Below are 19,488 nucleotides of genomic sequence, written 5' to 3' on the forward strand. Positions count from 1 at the left end.
TGGAGATAAATATTGTACTTTTTACTCCACTACATTAACACTCAGTAATCAAGATATTAGGTACACTAGCTGATACAGTGTAATACTACAGTCCTGCAATAAATCCTACTTTCATGAAGGCTATAATGTTGAGTTTTTACTGAAACTGTTTCACAGAGGTGATGATTCAACTGTGATCATTTTGGAAGATGTAGTTTGTGGTGCTGTTGAACTGTATTGCATTACACAGAAAGGTGTTTCTGTTAGTCTACCCTTATTGATATAAACGGGGTGCACAAAATAACAGAAAAACCTATTCCTATAGTGCGCACACACACACACACACACACACACACACACACACACACACACACACATTATTCTGCTAAATGAGTGTAATTATTTGTAATTATTCAGATCTTTTAGTAAAAGCAATGTAAACATACTCCTTTACAAGTAAAAGTTCAGCGTTCAAACTCTTGACTTATGTAAAAGTACAAATTTATGTTTTGTATGTTAAAATAACTTTATCTGCAAAGTAACTGGCATCTATAACTGATAGATACAATATTCATTCTCAATTGTACTGAAGTAGAAGTATAAAGTAACAGAAATCTAATTTTGGAAGTAATTCTATTAGTTACTTTCCACCACTGCTTGTAATCATACTTTATTTGCCAAGATGAGACATTTAAAATGTGATGTGGAAAAATAATTTCATGAGTAAAAATCTATTACTATATTATTAGCATATTCAGTGATTAACATCTTCTTCTTTTTAAAACGCCCTCAGTTTGTATTCATTTTTTAATTAAACAATCAATTATATAGGTTTTTTTTTCAATCAAAAGCACATGGAAATACATATAAACATACAATATAGTGGCATTAAGTAGAAAATACATCATCAAATTCAGGCAGAAGTTGTCCTACAGTCACAGACACCAAACCATTTTCTAATGTCTAGTTCCAAAAACTTAAAAAGGTCTTAATATAGAGACAGTGGTTTTAAGAGCTTCTGAGCTCCTCAGTATCCTTTTTCTCTTATGTACCAACAGCAGAATTTCTTTCCTGTTTTCAGCCAATTTCCTATCATTTCATCCCAATATACAGAGTTACCATAAATGTATTAGGTTGTTGTCTTTTTCATCTATAAATTCCAAAGGGTCTGCATAGACAAATTAGTCTTGAAATTAAAATCATATATGCTTTTAACATCACCGAATGAACAATGGGACAAAGGGGGGTCTCTTTTCACACATATGATTAATCATGTGATCACTCCGGAGCTGCTCTTAAAGAATTCTCTGACACTTTGCTTTAGGAGTAAAACAACACATGCGACTTATTCTTCACTTTCAGGAAGGCACTTTTTTTCTCTGAAGTTGGCTTTTTCATAACTCAAGTGTAATTCTTACACTGTAAAAACATCATGCAGGAATGTAGTGGAATTAAGCCACCTCAAATCAATGTAATGTGAAGTTATATAAGGTCATTCTTAGTTCCTAAAGATGTAGAAAATGTCTTTACTTTAGAGTAAAACAAAATAATATCATAAACTTTGGTGCAGCAGAAAAGGTTACTAAATCAAGCATAGCGAATATATTGCCAAATAGCGTTCTAAAACTGAACTAGATGGCGTGGCTAATAAAACAAATAAACAAAGGAGACAAAAAAGAGAAAAAAGTGAAATACACAGTAACAGTCATGTAAAATGTACACGGTCTCACACATCGACAAAAAGTGTAACTTTCTCTGTCGTGGTCTTTTGAAATACACCATGGGCTTTGAAAATATTCCCAAATACGTGAAGAATATCCCCAATATGGAGACTTTGTCTTTCAATATTAGGTGTGGAAACCTAACATATGCCAAAACTACTAAATAAAACTGTCACTCCTTGCATTATTTCAAAACTCCCTCAGTAAGCCTATATCTTTTGTAATAAATAAAATGCATTCACAGCCCATCTCTGTTTTCTATGACTCCACAAAGACCATGAAAGACCTGTTCATCCTCTGATTTAAGCATCATCAGAGTCCTCCTCCTCTCTTTGGTGGAGTGAAGACGAAGACTTTAGTGGAACTGAGTCAAACCCATCATACGTCCTCTGGAAACACAGTGATGATAACATGAAGCATGAGAAGTAGCCTTGTACTGTAAGAGTGTGTGTGAATGGAGCGTTTACTGACCTCCCGTGAGAAGGACTTAATTTTGGTGAAGAAGGATTTCTTGGTGAGGTCCATGAGCTCGTCCTCTGCGTCCTCTCCCTCCATTATTGCACAGCTGTCTGCAGTGGGCAGTTCACACTCTTTACCCCCAGAGCTCATCATCAGCTTGGAGTATTTATACTGCAACCTGCAAGTGGAGAAAGACAGCAATAAACAAAATAATTCTAAATGTTTTCATACTGTTTAGGTTTTAGCTTTAATTTTATTTACTGCCACGACATATCGGTGCTTCAACAAACACAGAAGGAAGTGTGGAGCTCAGCAGTCTTACTTGCGTGTCTTCTTCCAGAAATAGCAGCTGATACTGATGAGTAGCACAGCAGCAATCGTTCCCGTGGAAACACCAAACTTGAGCCAGAAATCCAGGGTCACACAAGCGCTGACTTTTTGCACCGGTAGGGACTCTCCTCCGTAGCACTGCAACGGCTGCTGCCACACATAGGTGGTTCTCTGAAACAAAATCCCTCAAAATGTTGAACTGTTCCTTTAAATATCCCCATAAACCTTAGATGAACATCTGTTTGTTCCAGTGCTTCAGTGTATCACAGCTATAGTACACTACCTCTTGTGGCTTAAGATTCAAACCTTCTTGTAAATTATTCTATACATTGTTTTTCTGTAATCTAGTCTGACATCATTGGTATATTTAGGATCTTTAAACGCACAGTATGTAACTTCTGCCTCCAGGGGTCTCTCAATCAAAACAATAACAAAAGATGGGACCATGGGAGTTGTTGTCTTCACCACCATTACCGTAATCTACTCCCGGTTTGGATTCCTCCAGTGTCAAGGGGTTCAAGAAATCAAACAGACCAGGTGATTCCGACCGTTAAAAACAAGTAATAAAGCAGCGACGCTGTACGGAGGACAGAGACTCAGGGAAGAGCTGGAGCTGAGATTGATGCTAACCTTTGTTTGGACTGTTTCTCTGATAACTTATGAACCAGACGTTCAGGAGGTTTTTAACAGCAGCTGAATTAGCCACAGAGGTGTCCTCCTCTCCATAACAAACACACCAGGGGATTAAAACCACTAAACGAATAACGCAGTCTCACTTTAAAAAAAAAATAAAAATCAGTGATTTGCTGACGCACGTCGGCGGAGAGGGAGTAGCTGGAAACTGAGACTGCTTACCTTTGTTAATAAATTATGAACCAGGCGTTCAGCAGGCTTTTCCCAGCAGCCAAATTATCTGCAAAGGTGCTCTCGTCTCCACAACAAACGGACCGGGGGCTTAAACCCCGTAAACGAACAAAGCAGTTTCACTTTAACAAAAATAAATCAGTGATTCACCGACACTCTTCAGTGACACAGGACAGGACGTCTCCAGCAGCTGGGAGCTGAGCTGTCTAACATTTCCTCAGCTTGTTTCTCTGATAACTTCAGATCCAGACGTCCGGTGACCAAAATCCTATTATAATCTATTCAAATATAGAGCTGAAAACCACCAAGGTGTAAAAAGCGTATGTGGCTTAAAACTAGATAAAATGTTGAGATTCTGGCAGGCATCCACAACACCGACCCATGCACATAGGGGATGATGTCATTGACTGTTACCATATTAAAAATACGTATTTATCTGGTTTGCGAATTATTGGAAACATTTGTGAAAATGTAAGTATACAACTCAAAAAAATGTATAACATAGGTCTAGTCATTTTTAGACATTTTAATGTGGAAAACATACATATTATAACTTTAAATTTTTCTTTCCACACAGCAGAGTTTGTGTTTGATCTGTGATGGATTTGTGGGGTTAAGGAGGTAAAATGATTTCGCTCCACTCTACCTGTATTCCCTGGATACAAGCGCTGACAATCTCTCTGTAGTGGTGTTTGGTGCAGAGTGGACATGCATGCTGGCTCTGCCACAGAAGGTGGAAAGAACAACCATCACACGTCCCCTCTGAACAGTTACTGCGGAGGAAAACAAGGTAAGAGAGGTGTTTACAAGCTTTTTACACGGCAGAAATGATCTCCAAGGAGCCACTTAGTCGACAGTTCAGCTTCAGAGAGCTCAATATGTGACCTGCATATGGCTGAAAGAACAGTATGTGTGTCAAATCAAATGCTGTCTGGATGACTCTGTGTCAGGTGAAAAGCTGAGCTTGGTTCTGGTGTGAGATACCTGGGCAGTGTGATGTGGTCTTTAGCCGTCACTGTGGGATTACATCTCAGTCTGATGGTGGCTGACCTGCCTTGTTTACAAGCCTGAGTCTTCTCACTGGACCTGGAAACATCACAAACATGACAAAAATGAAGATCTTAACCACCGTGGGATATATATGTGATATATTTTAGACTGTTTTTGAGTGTCTATTACATTTCAAATGATTAAACTTCCAGTATCAAAAATTTGCTATTAAAAATATGAATGCATCACAGTGGATGAATGAAGCAGAATAAATAGTGATCCTAATTACTTGTAATAGAATATGACGTCTGGCAGGCCGGGCGCAGGGGAGAACAGCCAATTTGGAGAAGAGACGCCAGCCAGCGCCGTGTCAGTGGTCACACCTTCAGAATAACATGGGACATATGTTTGTCATCTGATAAATGAAATGCTCACAGTGTAAACAGTCTTTTTCAAAGAAATGTCCATTTTGATGCCTCCTTACAGTAGTACAGCTAGAATAGGAAATATTAGAAAAAATAAACATAATTTAGCAGAAGTTCTCATGGTAATAATCTAACAACACCCTTAGATTCAGCTCGTTACACCTTGTGGGGTCTCAAACCTGAGGTTGGGAATGAATGAAATGATGCAGAATTCAGTCACGATCAGGCACGCACTACATCCAGCAGACTACTGCAAATGATCTCTGATAAAAAAGCAGGAGCTGAAACACTACTGGTGGTAGTAAAAACAACAGAGGAGTTAAAGCTCCTGAAAATGTTGAAGTTTTCTCTATTTCTCTATTAAATACTCACATCTAAATCCTTAGGTAATATTCACTAAAAGTTTAAGACTTATGTGAAAATCCAGAAACTGTAATAAAATAGCTGCTTTTATTGGAGCACTGACGCTGAGAAATAGAAAAGTGGAAACACCACTAATGTGTGAACAGAGGGTGCTGCCATTAATTAATATATGGAAATTGTTACCACAGATTTTTCAGAAAATTACTGAATGTTGTTACTTGTCTTGTCTTATGAAAAAAATCTTTCAAACGTATGCTTCTCATTCACAGCGATAGCTGGCTGCAGCATTCAGTCCATACCGATGAGTGAGTCACCGATGAGGAAAGGCTGGGAGGACACCACGCTCTGACTCCTGATTTCAGAGGGAACCACGGTGGACTGGCAGACGTAACCTCTGACCTCTCTCCCACTCTCTGTTACGTTGTCCACACATGTGGCTGGCACACGGCCCTGCGAAGAGGAGCACGGCAGGTTAGAACGCACGTCAAACTACTATTTTACAAAGAAAAAAAAAAAAAAAAAGGATCACGGCCGTCTCACCTCTTTCCCACACAGACCCACGCTGAAGAGATGGAAATATCTCAGGCCTTTGTTGGTGAAGCGAGGCCCGCTGTGGAAGCTGGTGACGTTGGCCAGAGGAGAGAAGTCGTACTGCAGCCGGGCTCCTGCTCTCGTCCGCACATCCAGCGAACAGTCACTGACACAAGCTGAGTAAGCCTGCAGGAAGTCAGGGAGTCAACCACAGACGCATTTATATGCACATCATATTCCGTTTACTGAGGGTGGATCAATGTGGGAAAACATATTAAAACAAATGATATTTTAGCGTTTGTTTTGTTTGTTTATGTGAGGAGATTTATGATGTGGGTTGATATATATTTGCGTAATTAAAATAAAAACGTATTAAAAAAGGTACGTAAGACCAACATTAATTTGGTAAAGTGGCTCCTGTGAACAATTTAAAATCAAATATGGATAGAGGTTTCTGACTTCTGGGTTAAAAAAAAGAGAGAAATTGCTTTTCCTAATAAAAGAAATAAGCAGGAAGTCATGTAAGACGGGCAAAAGTACACAAGAACAAGCATTATATACCTTCATTTAGGATATGCCTACAGATACACATGCATTCATGGCAATAGCTAGGATTTTAGAAATGCTGACGTCATGATTTTCTTTTTTGAAGTTTGTAAAATTGTCTGATTTAATTGTTTCACATTTTCTTTATGTATTAATCTCTCCAGTTATATTGTCTGTATATGTTTTGTCCCTCAGTGATGTCTGTTAACGCCTTCTGTACATTGCCAGAGAAACAAATACTATATCATGTTTAATGTTATTCAATATAATGTAATCATTTCATTATTAATTCATCTTTATTTTATTGAAACAGTTTATTATAGTCCCTGAAGCAACCCTGAGGTGATGACCTCTAACGACCTCGGCCGGGACACATTTACGCTCTGATAGATTTAGTCATAGCTTTGTAATTAGAGTTTTCCAGCGGTCAGGACTTCGTTCTCCTCACCTTGTTTCTCTTGGTGTTTGGACCACAGTGAACACAAGCCGCCTCCCCCACAGGCTGCTCGGCCCTGATGAAAGTGTTCGGCGAGCATCTCTTACACACCCCTGTCCCGTTGACCATGTAGTGTCCCGGTGGGCAGGGAACGCAGGCGGAGCCGGCCTCTGCGGAGCTCAGGGCACAGCGTCGACACTGCGAGGCTACACCTCCGACCACATTGGTGATGCGGATGGCGTAGATCTTTGCAACGTCGCGGCTGTATTTCCTCTCCTGGGGGAAGAGAAACATCGGGTGTCATTCATCAGCTGAGACTCTAAACACAGAGGGTGGTTGGCTCTGGACAGAGGAACACTTTGGAAGATAAAAATGTCGTCTGTTGTGGAAAGTAGCTGAACAAATTTAATCAAGTTCTGCACTTCAGTACAATTTTGACTTGGCTTGAGTATTTCCATTTCCTGCTTTCTATATCCATTCCAGTTCTGAAGCAAATATTGTACTTATGACTGCAGTACATTTATTTACTTTAGTTACTTTGCAGATCCAGATTAGAAATATAAAATATAATCAACATTATTTTAGGTAAAGATAAGACTTTATTGATATCTGGGCCAAAATTACCCACCAGAATATGAAGTGATTAAAATGATCTCCACCTTTATGAGCTGCAGCAAAAGTGATTTTTTACACATTAATTCATCAATATTCAAAATTTAATATTAAATATATAATTTATATCATTAAGAAATGAGCCATTCTGTATAATTAGTGCTTTAGGTTTTGATACTTTACTTAATACTTTGGTACTTTTACTGACATGCACTCCAGTAACATATCAGAGTACTTCTCCCACCACACTGTGTTTTATACTCACAAAGGTCATTTAGATTTTTTTGAAGTTCAGCTCCAGACTGCCCTCTACAGTTAAGTGCAGTATCTGGGGGACAAACCCACCGTCCTCTGTCAGTGCAAAAATCATCTCCACAACAGTCAGAGGAAGCATGACAATGCTTCAGGAGTCTGTCAGAATAAATTCTAGTGATCATTTAAAACATTTACAGACATTCTTTGTATATATAGTTACAGTATTTATCCCTACATTCGGTGCTTCATCTTCTGGCTCTCTTGCAGCTCCTCCTGCACCGTATAAATGAGTTTATACTATTGCGCTACACCAGATATTAAGCGTCGTCTCTGAAGTTTAAGAACAATATTGTTTTTATTTATTGTTTTCTTCTCTTCAACGTGATGATTTTACATTTACAATAAAGTCTATGAGTCATCAGCAAGTTTTCTCTCTGATGAGCCAAAGCAAAGAATACGAAGACACTAAGGGAATTCAGAAAGACCAACCGACTGTAACCAGGTAAACCTTTATTTGACTGACTGGCACTGTGCTGATGGCCTTAACCTTAATTGTTAGGAGGATGCTGGCATTTTGTTTCGTCTGTGCTGTTTTTGGTTCTTGATTTTATGTTCATTTCTTGTGTTTTGTTTCTGTTTATTTGTTTTCATTATGTTCATAATATTTTCAGGTTGTCCGTCCGTCCCATTCTCGTAGACACAATATATCTCTGTAACGCCTTGAGGGAATTTCTTCAAATTTAGTACAAACCTTCATGTGGACTCAAGGATGAACTGATTAGACTTTGATGGTCAAAGGTCAAAGGTCACGGTGACCTCAGAAAACATTTTATAGCAGTGAAGCTGCTGGAAGATCAACACTGATGTTTGGGATGTGCTGCTGTGTCTCACCATGTTAAAGGTCTCTGTTCGCTGAAACGTCCAGGTGAAGCTGACGGTGCTGTTGCTATGGATCAGGTAGGAGTACGACTGTTTCCTGTTGCTGCCTTTCCACTGCTCCACCACATTATTATTCCACTGATTATAACCCTGCAGAGAAATGCATTCGCCTCGTTTATATTCATACACGTGTCAAGCTTCTTTATTATCACCTGAAGCACACGTGTGACAAAATGCACCATTTTCACTCACAGCCAGGAAGTACAATTTGCAGTCAGCTGTGCACGTGGTCTCAAAGACAAAGGTGATGGAAGACAGTTCAGTCCTTTCACTGTCTTTGACCAGGGACTGAGGCAGCCTGTGGAGACATGTGACATTACATACTGGATACAGAGCTTTATGTGTAATTTCTTCTAGAGAAAATGCTTGACTTCACCTGTATCCAGGGACGTTGAGTATGAGCATCAGATAGTCTGTGTCCTGATCCCCAGGCGTGGTGTAAATGTACTCTCCAGCCACCTCCCATGCTGTGGTTACAAAGAGGAAAAATGATAACACACTCCTGTGCTTTCAAACAAACAATACACACAAACAGACACAATAATTCAGGTGGCCATGCACATTGCATATTATGTGAATCATCACTTATAAATAAGGATTAAAAGGACAAATTTGTAGGAATGTTACTGTAAGAAATCCTCAGGCTGAGCGTGTGATTGGTCAATCATGACCAACTAATGTGAAGTCTCTTACCTGTGCTGTGGTCGGAGTGGCTGAACTCCCGAGTGAAGACGGAGCTCTTCATGTTGCTCGGCATGGTGTTCCACCATTTGTACTCGAAGCCCACCACCGGCTCTGTGCCAACAGGGCACTTAGCACAGGCTGTGAGTAAATAATGTGTTATTATATCAGTGTAAACGTGTAGGTTTTTAGTATTTTTAGCATTTCCGAGTATTACGTGTACTTGAAAACAGATGAAGACAGGGAAGGTACGGAACTACCGTTACATTTTACGGCACCACTTTACTATAAGACGACCCCTACAAAGGATTTATGAATGGTTTATAATTAGTATATTAGTTAGTTTGTTAACATTTCAAATCATTTATAAATTGTTATAAAACATTAGATAAAAAGGCCAACAGGGGCCTGTTGTTTGCCAAATAGTGAGCCAGCATGTATCTGTACTGTTGAGCCTCATCTCTCATTAGTTACTGAGCTTTCTTTGTTTTCTCCATCATCAGCTTTTGTAGCTGCTGCTTCATCACGTTTGTTCAGTCACTAGCAATGAACCACCGTCACCTTCTTAATGGTCAAAACATTCGGCATATTAATAAACAATGATGTGTTTTACACTTTACAATAAGGCTCCTTTTACCAGTTATAAAAGGTAGTAAGTCATTAGTAGGATTAATGAGTAGTAAGCATTAACTTGATCTTGCCAAATAGTGAGCCTGCATCAATGTATGAAAACTGTGTTATAACTTGTTTATAATTGTTTATTTATGATTTATAAAGCATTAACAACCAAATTAATAAATAACTTAATTATAAACCAATTATAAAGCCTTTATAAGGGTAGTATTAAAGTGGTAACAGTTTTACACTAAGTTTGAATGTAACAATAACAAAGTTGTTGAATAAATGGCACAAGAAATCTCAAGTGATTTGTTTCGACTTGTTTGAATGGTCTATAAGGATTTTTAGGGGAGAGTTTTTCCCGCTGCACAGATTGTCAAGCCCCTTGAGCCCAATTTGATATTCGGGATTTTGGGTTTTATACAACTACAACAGTTAGTTCCGAATTTGTAATTTGGGACTTTTAACTACATGTTATCAGGTGTTCTATTAATTGTTAATCAGCATTACATTAATGGTCGGTATAGATTGTAACAAAATTTGCAAAAATGAAAATTTTTCCAGAAATAACATTTGAATTAAATTCTGTATGATCGTCAGAAGAGGATGAAGGGAAGGAAAGAAGCCTGCGGTCTCGTACCTACGACCGAATCACAGCCGTGCTGATATTCAGTACGTCACTCCCTCTCATGTGATATTACTTAAATATAAATGAAACTGACTTGACTATATGTTTTTACTTTAAAATAATGTATGTTGTATCTGCAGCAAAGCATAATTCATCCCATTCTATTGCGTTTCTACCATGCTGTCCATCTCCAGAAAAAGCAGCCTTAACAACAGAGCCATCACACGCATCAATTTACAAAGCAAATGAACACTTGACATTACTTGTGTGTGACATTACTCCTGCAGAGAGGAGACTCTGTAAGAGGGTTTGCTTTGGCAGGAGTTTTGTCCCTTCTGTCATAGCAGCCTTATATAATCCCTCCCTAAATGCTGTGTATAGATGTGTGTCATACAGTGTATGTGACTGTGTGAACACATGTATACAAGGACAGTATGTGTGGGTATATGCATGTGTATGTGTATATGTATATGTGTCCACCATGTTTACTTTGTGCGTTGAAAATCATTTTCTCTGCTCTCTGACGTTCTATATTTATCTACTGACTTTACATGGCTTTGTTGATTATTCAGCTCTAGTTAGTCACTGGATGTTTTCTGTAATTTGATTCAGGACTTTAATCACTGTTCCTTATTCTCTCTAGACGCATAAATCAACCTGCAGTCAAGACGACTGATCGATTCAAAGTTTGTCTCGGCAACAAATAAAATCATATTAATGGTTATTTAGCATCAAATGATCGACACCTTCGGTAAGTACACATGCAGAGTATGTCACTGCAAATAAAAAAAAAAAGAATCACGTGAAAATGCAGTATAATTAGTGTACTGATTCTGCACCTGTTCCATTAGAGTAGAAACCGTTGGCGCAGGGTTCACAGGTGGAGGAGTTGGTGACAAAGAACCCCGGGTTACACGGTGGACAGGTTGTCTTCTCCCCTGACGCAGGAAGCTTCACTGCTCCTTCAGTGGTCTCATTGCAGATCTTAGGTTCAATCCACTTGTACATGAGCTGCGTCTGAGACACACAACAAGCCAGACGTGAATAAATGAAAGAAGCCACCAGAAGCTCAATCAGCGCAGATGATTTATATTTAAAGAAACCCGATAGGTACAACAGATGGTTGTGGCAGTAGCAGCAGGATTCAGAAAGCGAGAATCTCTCCCACGTGTTCACCTCGACTCAACCTGCATGAATGTTGCTTCCGTGTGTTTTTGTCGACATTACCTTTCCCTCGGAGTCACAGGGAGTGTGAGTGTAGAAGTAATCACTGTTTGCACAAGCGGGTCTCGGTTTGCAGCTCCCTGAACCAGCCTCTGAGAAACATGGAAAAAACCAAGCCATGTGAACCAGCCGGCGGGGACGAGGGGGGAAACACACAGCTCACATTAAGATCCAGTGATAAGAAATACACACTCTGTAACCTCTTAAGCAGTAAAAGTATTTGAATGCAGATTGCTTTACGTATGTGTGGCAGCATGCAAATACGTAGCGGTTGTAAGTTCAGCCGTATCTACAATAATGATATGAAGTTAGAGAACACGTCAGTAAGTGATGTGACTCTCTTTGTGGATGGAGTATTAGAAATGTGAACATGGATACCTGCATATTTGTCTGGTTCACACTGATGGCAAACAGTGGCACCCTTAGTGGAGTAGGTGTCAGCAGGGCAGGGGGCACAGCGGGCGGATCCTGGTTTTGCACTGTAGGTGCCAGGTTTACAATGGAAACACTCCGATGTGAAGGCCACCCCTGGAAGAAAACCATTAATCACCTTTTAATCATTAACAACAACAACAACAAAAAAGGAGTTGAAGAGCGAACAAAACGGGTGTTAATCTACCTGAGATGGCAACATTTCTTAACAGCACAGGTTTGACGGCGCTGCCCTGCAGAGTGTAGGCAGTGGTTCTCCAGTACAGCACGTTATTGCCAGTGTTCAGCTCAACCTGCACAGAGTCAGTTTGATAAATGAAAGAGACGGAGAGCAGCAGAGGTAAAATGCTGATGCAAGCAGGTGTGACATAGTGCTAAAGCTACACTCAGACAAACCCTGTATTTACTCCAGCTGCTCTCTGAGATCTTCATCCACCGGCTTTCAGAGTCTGTAGACTGACACTGGTCGTTCTGAACCTACGGGAGGGGGGAGAAAAGAGAGCGAGGTCACCAAATATTCCTCCTACACACAGAACTCTTCGTCAACAACAACAGTCATTTTAAAGCACTTACAAAGAACTCAAAGTAGACACTGTTGTCAGGGTAGAAATACTCAAAGGACACAGTTCCAGGTTTCTTCAGGCTCACGGCATAGGACAGCACGGCAGTGCACTCATCTGTGTTTGAGGCTATGTAATCACCTGACGGTGTCCACGTTGAGCTGGAAAAACATCAGCAGCAGAAAGAGTCGGATGAGCTTCTTCAAACCAAGAAACAATGAGGATTTCAATTGATTCATTCAGCTAAGACAAAAGAGACAAAGACTTTTAAAAATAAGTGAGGTACAGTGCGTACTGACTTGGAGCAGTCTGTGTGGGCATCCCCGCCATTTGTTGTCACCCCGTGGGTGACAAAACCTGTCGGTAGGCTGTCCCACTCATCGAAGGCCACGCCGGTGCCCAGAGAGTAGGTGCCTGCAGCACACTTCTGGCACTGCTGCGACTGCATGGCCAGGAACTCCCCCTCACTACAAGAGAAGGCTATAAGAGGAAAAAGACCAAGCAAGGGCAGAGAGGAGAGGTTCATGGAGATGTGGCAGTGAACAGATACAGTTCATTATTTACATGTTAAAGCTGTTTTACATGTAAAAGGAGGGAACTCACTGCACTGAGTGCCTCTCACTGGATCTGGTAGACCTGTGCATGTGTCGGGTTTGTTGGGAACTGCCACTCTCCATCGAGACCCGAGTACGTCACACTCTGTGTACTCAAAGTGATAGTCTGACTGCAGGGACACAACACAGCTGTGAGTTTCACACAGCCGGATAGCAAAAGCACTATATGCACAGCATGAATAAATTATATGGAAAAATAAAGGAGAAGGGCTGCAACTAATGATTATTTATATATATAATTTATCAGTTAATCTGCCAATTCTCTGTTCTATCTACAATATGTGAGAAAATACTGGAAAATGCCCATTTTAATTTCTCAGGGCCAAAGTTGAAGTCTTCAGATGTTTTGTTTTGTCCAACCAACTGTCCTCAATCCAAAACAATGATAAAGAAATGCATCAAATCCTCACATTTGAGACGCTGGAATCAGAAAATCTTATAAAAACTAATCTAACATCAAAGTTGTTGTAGATTAATTCTTTGATCATTGACTAATTGATTAATAGACTAATTGTTGCAACACTACAAAGGTTGCAAATCAACATGCATGTGGGGAGGAAATGAGGCTGTTGGTAGACAGGTTATCTGCCTGTTTTAAACTTCGGGTCAGACCAGCCTCTTTTACAAATAAAGATGGAGGCTAATATTTGCCAAGGCAGCCGTTTTAATCTCTCTCATCAAGGATGTGCTGAAGCTCCAGCCCCTCCAGGCCTTATTTACTTGGCCAAGGGGGAGAGATCCAACCCTTCTGTAAACATTTCACTTCAGTGTCGTCACAGAAGTTCGGAGACAGCAGGAGCTCAGGTGCAAAGCTTCTGCCGTGTTTGTCTGTCGTGCTTCGATACTTAAAGTAGGTGACTGACAAACACTGTCCCACCCGTAATGATGTTATTTGAGGATTGACATAACGTTAAAGGTAATCTTGTTGATCTGACACCTTCTGAGACAAGTCATGAATACAGAGCAGACACACAGTGTAAACTTAAGATTTGATCATTGGTCAACAGGAGGCTGTAATGTTCCTAGGAAGGTCATTCAGAACTAATCCAAGCCCACACACAGCCTGGTGGTGGGATTAATAGTTAACAGAAACACAGCAGCACTCTCCTCTGGCTCTGTGTGTTTTCTATTAGAGCTGCTACATTAGCGGTGGTTGGGGTATCAGATGAACACGGGTCTGAGTGGGAGGATCTGATGTAAAAATGCACCAAACTGGGGATGTGCTGGAGCTTAATTGCCTCATTTAAACAAACATGAGGAAACCACGGCAACGGGACACGATGACCGCTGAGCCACATGGTCAATGGGCTGGCATGGAAACAAGCTCACCTGGAAAAAGTAGCTGCTAATAGGCAACCTTTATTAGCTCACAAAACATGAAAGTCTACAGGTGTGTGGCAGCTACTACACACTCTGAAGTAATGTTCAAAGTAAATAGATTAAAAAAAAAAAAAAAAAAAGAAATGTCTTGATTATTATCAAACAGTACTGTTATTATGCAAACTGAAAGTAGATAGAGAAGGGTGAGGAGAGCACAGCAGACTATATGTAGCATATGGAAGATGTAGTAAAACAAGTGTCTTATAACTGTAACAACACTGAAGCAAGCACAAGTGAATGACTAATGTAATTCAAACACTTGCTGTGTAAACATATGTTCATTTCCCACACACACAATATGTTCAGGTGGCCAAACTATAGTCCCACTGTGAATGTGTCTATTCAAAACTCACATCAGAAAATGTACATTTTTCTTTACAAGCATTTAAAGTCAGTTCTAAGTTAAAACACTTCCCTTGAACAGGTCTCCAAATGCTGATGACACTGCTTCTAAGGTGTTCCACGAGTTTACCTGATGACACCTTTGTATGTAGACTACATGATAAAAACAGCTGACACCTACGAGCAATTTTAACTTTGAATGGCTTTACTGCGTAAGAATAAAAACAACATGAACCTCCTCACCTCTTTGCACATCGGCAAATCCGCAGATGTTTGTGCAAAAAGCAGCCACAGCAAAAAGTGGCTCAGGTGTGTCAGGCCTCGCTGCATCGTCGCCTCCTGTCAGTGTGGAAGTGATGGTGACGGAGGAGCGGTGGGTTGACCTGCATACGCCCTCAGGTGCTGCCCGCCCGGCGGCTGCTGGAGGCGGGAGAACAAATACTGGGAGGTGATTGGCTCTGGAGATTGTTTTTACTGTGAATCGTCTTTGAAAGACTCGCTGTTGAACCACAATAGGCTGCTGACTTGTATTTTACCTTCCTTCTGCTGGTGTTATTTGGACATGTACTATATAAGTGAATGTTTTTCAGTAATAATCCTGAAGAGAAAAGAAGGTTGTATAAAAAAATATATAACCGTATGTGTGTGTGTGTGTGTGTGTGTGTATAGGCCTATATATAGCAACTGGTGGGTTGAGGTGGTGGGTTTATAAACTAGTATTGAATTAAGTGGCCACTTTGCCAGTGTGACACGCTGACACATCAGTTAGATAAGGGAAAATAATTCGTAAACCGCTGGAAAAATATACTTCTTTAAGAAAAAGTAGTAGCTAATAGTACACTGTGAAAAATACTGAGTAAGAGTCCTGCATTCAACAGTCTGCAGAAGTGAAAGTATCAAAAGTGAAAGTGGCCTATTCATTATTCATACATTACTCATGTATCGTTGCCTTTTACTGTTTGTCAGCGCAGTAAGAATTTTTACTTTTAAATGCATTTTGCATGTATGCATCTTCATCAAGCTCAGAGGCCTGGAAGTTTGAGGGCCCCCAGTGACCACTGGCACCACTGTTGCCTTTACTCCCCACATCTTTTCTAGCTCCTCTTTCGGCCCTTGATATTTTTTTCGAGCTTCTCGTGTTCCTTCTTCCTGATGTTGCTGTCGCTCAGGATTGCTACGTCTATCACCACTGCCTTTTCTGTTGTTTGTCGATCAGCACGGTGTCCAGTTGGTTAGCCTTCACCAGTTTGTCAGTCTGGATCTGGAAGTCCCACAGGATCTTCGCTCGGTCATTCTCAACCACCTTAGGAGGCGTCTTCCATTGTGATGGCTCGGGCCTTGTTCTTCCCATTCAGCCGACTTTTCAGGACCTGCCTTACTCTGTGTAGGTATTTGGCTGGGACTGACTTCCTTGGTCCTCCTTACTGTTCCCATTTGTCTGCAGAACACCAAGGTGCTTGTAGCTGTCCTGAACATCTATAATGCTGCCTGCTGGTAGTTCAAACCCCTCTGTCCTGATCATCTTCCCTCTCTTTGACACCATCCGACCACACTTATCTAGTCCGAATGACATTCCGATCGTTGCTGTAGATCCTGATGATGTGGGGCAGTGAGTCAATGTCTCGCTCATTCCTGGCATACATCTTGATGTCATCCGTGTAGCGGAGGTGACTGATGGTCACTCCACCTCGGCATCGGTATCCGTAACCACTCTTTGACATGATCTGGCTGAGGGGGTTCAGGCCTATGCAGAACAGCAGTGGGGATAGTGCATCACCCTGGTATATGATGTTGATGTTGTACATTTCCAGGCATTCCAGTATCCATGTGTGTGGCATTGAGTCGTAGACTTTCTTGTAGTCAATCCAGGCGGTGCACAGGTTGGTCTGCCTGGTCTTGCAGTCTTGGGTGACTGCTCTATCGACCAGTAGCTGGTGCTTGGCTCCCATGGTATTGCTCCTTTCTGCGCCCTGCTCATGTATTGGGCCACGTGCCTATTCACCATAGCCACCTGCGCAGTTACTTTCCACCACTGTTGTAAACACCTGTGATTAATAGGCTCATTACCATAGATGTATTAGGCTATAAAACTTCTAATAAGTAAAGTCTTATAATACATCCATGCTCATGACATGTGGGAGGAGGGAAACTTCCGTCAACAATTATTTTATTTTGAAAGGTTTAAACGGAAGTTTTTGGTTGCTTAGAAACCAGGTTATAAACATACCGGGTTTAGTTACAATAGCTTAGCAGCTACAACAACAGCACCAAAACTCTGGCTTTATTATGTTTTCTGTTTGCGTGTTGTCGTATCGTCATTAAAGATGTCGGGCCGGGAACCTTTCGCCTCTCCACGGTTTGAAAACGGCTTCACCCTCAGCGGCTTCAGACCGCAGCAGGTGGGTTTGACTACTGATGATAACTGACTGTTTGTCTCAAATCCATGGCAAAGCAAAACACAAGCTAAAGGCTAAACTAAACATACATATTGGCTCCTGGCAGTTATTTTTACACTGAACATAAAACACCTTTTCCCTAATTAAACAACATGTAGATGTCTAACATACAATTCAATGACCACAAACCAGTTGCTACAAAGTGGAGGGTCCTGTGGTATGAAGGACAAAAAATGACATAAGTATGAATAAATAAATAAATGTAGAAATACATAAATAAATTAATAAATAAATAAATAAATGTAGAAATACAAAAATAAATAAACGTAGAAATGCGTAAATAAATAAATATTGCCAAAATGTTTTAAGAGCATGTTTAGCATTTATTTATGTATTCAATTTTCTTTTTCAGCATTTATTTATTTATTGATATTAAGTCACTTTTTGTTCTTCATACTAGGGCTTTGCACAGTTGTTAATCGAGCCTTGGGGAATCAAATGATGGGATTTAAAAGAGCCTGTCCTGTGCAGCAATTAAATACATCAATACTGTAGGAAAAGCAGACAATACTTTTATCCTCCTCCACAAATTTTTTATATTTCTAAGTGCGATACTCCTTCATGTGCAATATTCTCTTGTGTCATTTTGTCTGTTTTGTGTGTGTTTACTGTTTGCACTGATCAGGAGTAGCTCTCATTCATTTCATTGTAATTTTTTGTAGGACAATAAAGGATTTCTATTCTATTCTATTCTAAATACAACCACAAAATTGTCAAAAACTGAGTTTTTGCTTTAAGGCAACATTTCTTCCAAACATTTTACATTTTGAATATAACTTCTAAATTCTGAGGTGTGATGGTTCACTGTTAAAGAAAGCAACATTCTTGTGTTACATGTTTCATCTCCGTCATTGTTGGCTTATTACTGTATGTGGATTAAGTCTAACAAAATTACCATCTATGGTGAATAAAATCAAATAATACAAATCAATTATTAATGAGCACTATTGTGGCTCTATGTAGTCCACTAAATTTGCAGGATTTTATTCTAAAGCAGGTCCACACTTGGAGAACTATCACCTGAACTTCATCAGTTTAAGTCTTAAAATGACCCTTAGGAATAAAAGTTGACCATCATGTTATGTCCACAAATAGATTTGGTGATAATTTCTTTGTAAATTTGGAATCAATTTTTCCTCCTGACCCTTTGTGCAGAGAAAAACATATAATAAACCAACACACATCGCCCAGACAGAGGAACCCTGGAGTCACCTCCATGATGCAGCCACTTTGGCCAGCATCCGACGGAGCGTGATGCATTATGAGCACCAGGTGAGCTCCAGGGACCACGAGTTTGACCTTCATTTATGAAACAAGAGAAATATTTAAAGGCAAACACACCTTCCGTGCTCTGAATGCACCGCTCTTTTCTTGACATCAGGCTCCAAACGACAGCCTCGACTTCCATCTTAAGTCGGTCCACGATCAAAGCAAGGACTTCCTCAGGAGTAAGAGCCAGATTTTATACCAGAAAGAGACTGTCTCTGAGGACCACAGGTGGGTGTGTGTGTGTGTGTGTGTGTGTGTGTGTGTGTGTGTGTGTGTGTGTGTGTGTGTGTGTGTGTGTGTGTGTGTGTGTGTGAGACATTAAGGTCGTGGACTGTCTGTACAACATAACTGTGGCATTTCAGGAGTCTAATTCAACCATGTTCATTTATCATTTTCAATGTTAATTTGCAGGAAACAGGAAAAAATAAATCAGTACATGCTGGAAAAGGAACAAGAGAAAGAAATCAGAGTGTGGGTCGACCCACAGAGGCGCTCCATCCACAGCATCAAGTGAGGCATCTGGCTTTGTCTGGAGCAAAGTGTGTCCCAAATACCAATACAATGCTCTACTTTTCCTCCACAAGCATTTTCAAACAAGGGCATCAGCAGGGAGAACGATGGCAGCTTCTATTCTACATGAAGCTTCCACTACCACCGTCTCCAACTGCTGCCAACATCAACAAATAAAGAAGTTCTTTCAGTACATTTTTCTACTGCTGGTGTTTTCCCAAATGACACACAGTGAAAACTAGATACTGAAAGGTGATTCATGGATTTCAGGATCACGTTAACCCCAAACTTCCCAATAAACACTGAAGAAAAATAAACTCACTC

General features: G+C 40.3%; 2 protein-coding genes across 2 annotated transcripts; one reads left to right on the forward strand and one right to left on the reverse strand.

The window, feature by feature from the left end:
• Positions 1-768: 768 nt before the first annotated feature.
• Positions 769-15,267, reverse strand: elapor1 (endosome-lysosome associated apoptosis and autophagy regulator 1). Its single transcript, XM_023427746.2, has 22 exons — positions 15,173-15,267; positions 13,197-13,317; positions 12,893-13,073; positions 12,607-12,754; positions 12,430-12,510; positions 12,221-12,326; positions 11,980-12,129; positions 11,605-11,693; positions 11,217-11,394; positions 9,144-9,272; positions 8,827-8,917; positions 8,643-8,748; positions 8,403-8,540; positions 6,657-6,920; positions 5,672-5,848; positions 5,431-5,581; positions 4,633-4,726; positions 4,338-4,439; positions 4,000-4,126; positions 2,482-2,660; positions 2,172-2,337; positions 769-2,089 (listed from the first exon to the last, which is right to left on the reverse strand). Exons 1-22 carry the CDS (start codon positions 15,257-15,259, stop codon positions 2,003-2,005), a joined length of 2,952 nt encoding a protein of 983 aa, XP_023283514.1. The 5' UTR covers positions 15,260-15,267; the 3' UTR covers positions 769-2,002.
• Positions 15,268-17,170: 1,903 nt separating this feature from the next.
• On the forward strand, positions 17,171-19,168 carry cfap276 (cilia and flagella associated protein 276). The gene is made up of 4 exons (XM_023427698.2): positions 17,171-17,328; positions 18,541-18,657; positions 18,767-18,882; positions 19,066-19,168. Exons 1-4 carry the CDS (start codon positions 17,254-17,256, stop codon positions 19,166-19,168), a joined length of 411 nt encoding a protein of 136 aa, XP_023283466.1. The 5' UTR covers positions 17,171-17,253.
• The last annotated feature ends 320 nt before the right edge of the window (positions 19,169-19,488 follow it).

The sequence above is a fragment of the Seriola lalandi genome, unplaced genomic scaffold, assembly GCF_002814215.2.
Source record: "Seriola lalandi dorsalis isolate HSWRI2012SDOR001 ecotype SW California unplaced genomic scaffold, Sedor1 jcf7180002054861, whole genome shotgun sequence".
NCBI lineage: Eukaryota > Metazoa > Chordata > Actinopteri > Carangiformes > Carangidae > Seriola > Seriola lalandi.